At 35.6% G+C, this 3,826-nt stretch overlaps 1 protein-coding gene across 2 annotated transcripts; it reads right to left on the reverse strand.

Annotated features, from left to right (window-relative positions):
- Positions 1-675: 675 nt before the first annotated feature.
- LOC106767020 lies at positions 676-3,617 on the reverse strand. 2 transcript variants are annotated; one of them, XM_014651830.2, is made up of 4 exons: positions 3,469-3,617; positions 2,134-3,013; positions 1,780-1,861; positions 676-1,048 (listed from the first exon to the last, which is right to left on the reverse strand). In XM_014651830.2, exons 2-4 carry the CDS (start codon positions 2,910-2,912, stop codon positions 833-835), a joined length of 1,077 nt encoding a protein of 358 aa, XP_014507316.1. In that variant the 5' UTR covers positions 2,913-3,013; positions 3,469-3,617; the 3' UTR covers positions 676-832. The 2 variants fall into 2 exon arrangements, with proteins under 2 accessions (XP_014507316.1, XP_014507319.1); XM_014651833.2 differs by having other exon boundaries at positions 2,134-2,968; positions 3,469-3,615.
- Positions 3,618-3,826: the final 209 nt, after the last annotated feature.

Below are 3,826 nucleotides of genomic sequence, written 5' to 3' on the forward strand. Positions count from 1 at the left end.
TAAATAAGATCTTATATGTTGCAAGATCACGAAATGAGAAAAAGTTTTCTAAGAATGGACAAAAATAGTACATAAGAAAAGTTTCAATGAGAGTTACAAATCCATCTTTATGTTAAACCATTGTTTTAGTAACTACAGATGATAATCACTCAATCTCTTAAACTTAACTAAAATATCTTAAAAGTATTGTAATTATGTAATAAAAACATAACTTAATTAATTCAAACACAAGAAATACCCTCAATTTTAATGTTAATTTTATCCTAATTAAATTGATTACTGAATAAAATTTAAACTAATTGAAATAAAAATTTAAACTAGATTCAAAACAATTCAAATTAATTTGATGAAGGTATCTGAATTTCAAGTTCAATCAATTTTATTACATTTGGATTCAATTTTTGAATCCAACCCAGGGTTAGGGTTGGGAAAGGTAGAATGCTGTGGGAGGTGAGGGTCGATCAGTTGGAGGTAAGCCATGAAATTTACAGAAAGAATGTTTGAAGAAAACAAAAATTATTAAGTACATAAAATACGTGTAATTTTTTAAGTTGGATTTTACCTAATCCTAACCTTAAGAGTAATGGTATTGAAGTTTATGCACAAGTTACTTCATTATTTTCTCATTTTGCTATGTCTGGCTAAAACAATGACTGATTTTTCAGGAACAATCACTAAAGCAGACAACAAATAAAGATGTTCTTATAGAGAGCACACCAGGAGAGGAAGAAAACAGCATGGAACTTGCAATATTATTTTAGAAGTAGCACAGTAAATTGTGATGGGATAGACAGGAAAGAAACAGTTGCAAAATTGCAAAATTGCAAAATTGCTACCAACACATGGAAGGCAACTTAAAGTTGAAAGAGAAAGAAGATGGCACATGTCCTGTTCGACGTATATACTCTACCCTTTCGGTAGTCCTCAAAGCCTTGTCATTCAGCTTCACCTGTGCATTTGCCCGTTTCTCTTCAGCTACCCTCTTAGTCGAAGCCAGTTTATTTGCAAACCTTTCTTGTGCCAAAGCTTTCATTCTCTCAGCTTTCACCTACAAATTCAAACAGATCCTAATCATTTACTTAACTACTGTAATTATCTATTAACTGTATGCACACTTCAATAATTTTGTTTTGCCAAGACATTGCAGCGATGCTCATTTACTTTGTTGTGTCAGATAACACTAGTGAGTAATCCCATATAGGTACTCATGCAAGAAAATGTGCAGCTGTACAAATTGTAAATTGTACGGTTGAATGCAGTAAAAAGCAACTTTACTCTCAAACTTGAGCCCACTCATGAAAGCAATGCATGTCTGCTACCTATAGGGAGGTTCTATCAGTATCACATAAGATATATCACTATGCATCAGTGTACTGTTTTGAACTCATCAATTACAGAGTACTTGCTTAATCCTTGTGCTATTTCAGTGGATCAATGACAACTCGAGGGAGTTTCATAATATATACATTTTCTATTCCCCGCATGGGGAATGAATCCAGGAAGAAAATACGAAAGACCAAGGTCCCTGCCATGCCATGTTTCTTTCGAGGAATAATTCTCTTTGTCAGTCTATTTCACAGACCTTTCAACTTTTCTGAGATGTGCTTTGGAGTTGATAACAGGGCATCAAAAGATGAGCTATCATCTTCAGCGTTGGAAAGGTTAAAATCACCGTTTATGAGCTATGGGAAGATCTACTTTTGGAAGTGCCAATTTCAGAATATCTTACTAATAATATCCTAGATTATAAGAACAACCATAAACCAGTAAGGATTGTACCTCCATTTTCTTCATCTCCATTTCAGCTTTTCTAATCTGGTGATTTTCCCAGGCTTGAATCTTCACCTCTTCACGCTTGAACCTAAATAAAGGTTTAACAAACAAACTTTGTTAACAGTCAACAATCGCAATAAATCCTTGACTCCTAAGGTACAATTTATACCAAGTGTTAAATTTGAAAAAAAAAAACTACATTATTACATAAAAAAATAAAATTAGTGACAAATGTCAATGTAATATTGGAACAAATCATCCCATCCCTAAAATCACAGAACTCTGTAATTATTGAAGGAAAATATTTTCCTTCAATACATTCAGTTCATCATAGAACAAGCTCAATAATTAAGTAATTACCTGGCCATGTATTTGGCTCGTTCTGCCTCATCCCAAGCCATTGCTCGGCTTTCTAGAGGACCCAACTTTCTAGCTTGATCTTCAACCCTCTTACAGGGGCTTGTTGATCCTTCTGCACAGTGCCTAGCAGTGTTACGGTCACCCTCAACAACTTGCAACCCATTTTGAGCTCTCATTGGGGTTGAGGTCCCTGAATGAATAGGGCTTCTAGTTGCAGGAGTTGTGGCTCTAATTGGGGTGCCAGTTCTTGAAGGCTCTTGACTAGCAATTGGTGTCATCTCAGTTCCCATGTCTCTGAAACATATTGATTGGACCTGGATTGTGTTTTCTGAAGGCTTAATACTGTTTCTCCAATTTGACTCGTCACATTCTACCCTTTTGGCATCAGCTTCATATTGAGCAGCAATGGCATTGGCACTAGAAGTAGTCACCAAATCATGAGATGATGCATCGTTGTCTTCCTCTTCCTTCTCACTACTTGAGTAATCATGCTCCTTCTGTGGCACAGGAGCTATCAGTCTCAAATCATCTGCGTTTGAGTTTCTTGGTCTGTTTTTGGAGTGACTTTTCTCTCCTCCTTTTGACAATCCCACAAGCCACTTTTGTGCATCATCCCACTTAGAAGGGGTTGGTTTTCCCATAGTTGTTCGATGGTGGTGTTGGGGGATACGAGTAGCGTCCTTTCCTTTGTGAAACTCTGAATACACGGCACTGTTATTTGGGATCTCTTGTGTTGGTCCATGATTGTTATAGCATCCTTTGTCTTCTAAGTATCTCATTTCCAAAGATGTCTTTCACAAACTAAATCTTGAGTAGAACAATGATGGTCCAAACTCTACACAGTGAAAAATTTTAGGATCTATAATTTCTGCTTTAGATCCTAGATAGAGAAAATCAGTATAATCCATGTTAGGTACGAGATCTTGTTAATACTCTGAACAAAGATATATACAATACTGGCCTAATCTAGATTGAACTTTAGTACTATAGAGCCTTGCATGTCTATTTAGTTGTATCTACAAACATGAAGCACAAAAATGTCAAAATAGCTATGTAAAGTAACTCTTGTTACTGAAACAAGGACACCCGAATGAACCTAGACAAATACTTCAGTCTCAAGCATTCAATCCTGAAAACCTTTTACCTTAAATGAACAAAGAACTAAATAAATCCTTATGTGCAATGCTTGGAAACAAAATACAGTCACTCATCAAGTTACACCTTTGAATCTATGTTGTCGAAGTCTTAGAGATGTAGTATGAGAACTTAAAACAGAGTAAATGAAGCTAAAAATGGAGTTCACATAGTATAGCTTAGTATTTAAGAGAAAAATACCTTATTTCAGACCATGAAATTCTGAGAGTAGCAGAGGCAAAGATGAATTTTCAGATCCATTGAACATTATAATACTACAGAAATACTATGCATGGTTCAGAAAAGGGGTATCCTTAGGACTACAATAAATTAAAAATGGTCAGAGGAAGAAACATAGATGCATAGAATAGCTATTTATCTTGGGAATTGGTGGACTTTTTTACTGAGCAATACAGGTGCCATGTGGGGGTGGAATCCACATTTCATCTTCGATGTAATGTGGCAGAGGAACCGTGGATGTAGTATTTTGGCAGAGAATGACGAAGTAATTTACTATTTTCCATTCCTAAGGATTCCTGAGCAAGTTATACTAATTAAA

The sequence above is a fragment of the Vigna radiata genome, chromosome 7, assembly GCF_000741045.1.
Source record: "Vigna radiata var. radiata cultivar VC1973A chromosome 7, Vradiata_ver6, whole genome shotgun sequence".
Classification (NCBI taxonomy): Eukaryota; Viridiplantae; Streptophyta; class Magnoliopsida; order Fabales; family Fabaceae; genus Vigna; species Vigna radiata.

What these genes read in the sequence shown, in the direction of transcription:
- LOC106767020 (XM_014651830.2), bottom strand. Translation starts at nt 2,912, where the DNA reads ATGAGATACTTAGAAGACAAAGGATGCTATAACAATCATGGACCAACA. An exon ending in CGAGCCAAATACATGGCCAG is followed by an intron (nt 1,862 to 2,133) that starts GTAATTACTTAA and finishes ACCTTTATTTAG; the next exon opens with GTTCAAGCGTGAAGAGGTGA. An exon ending in TGGAGATGAAGAAAATGGAG is followed by an intron (nt 1,049 to 1,779) that starts GTACAATCCTTA and finishes TTGAATTTGTAG; the next exon opens with GTGAAAGCTGAGAGAATGAA.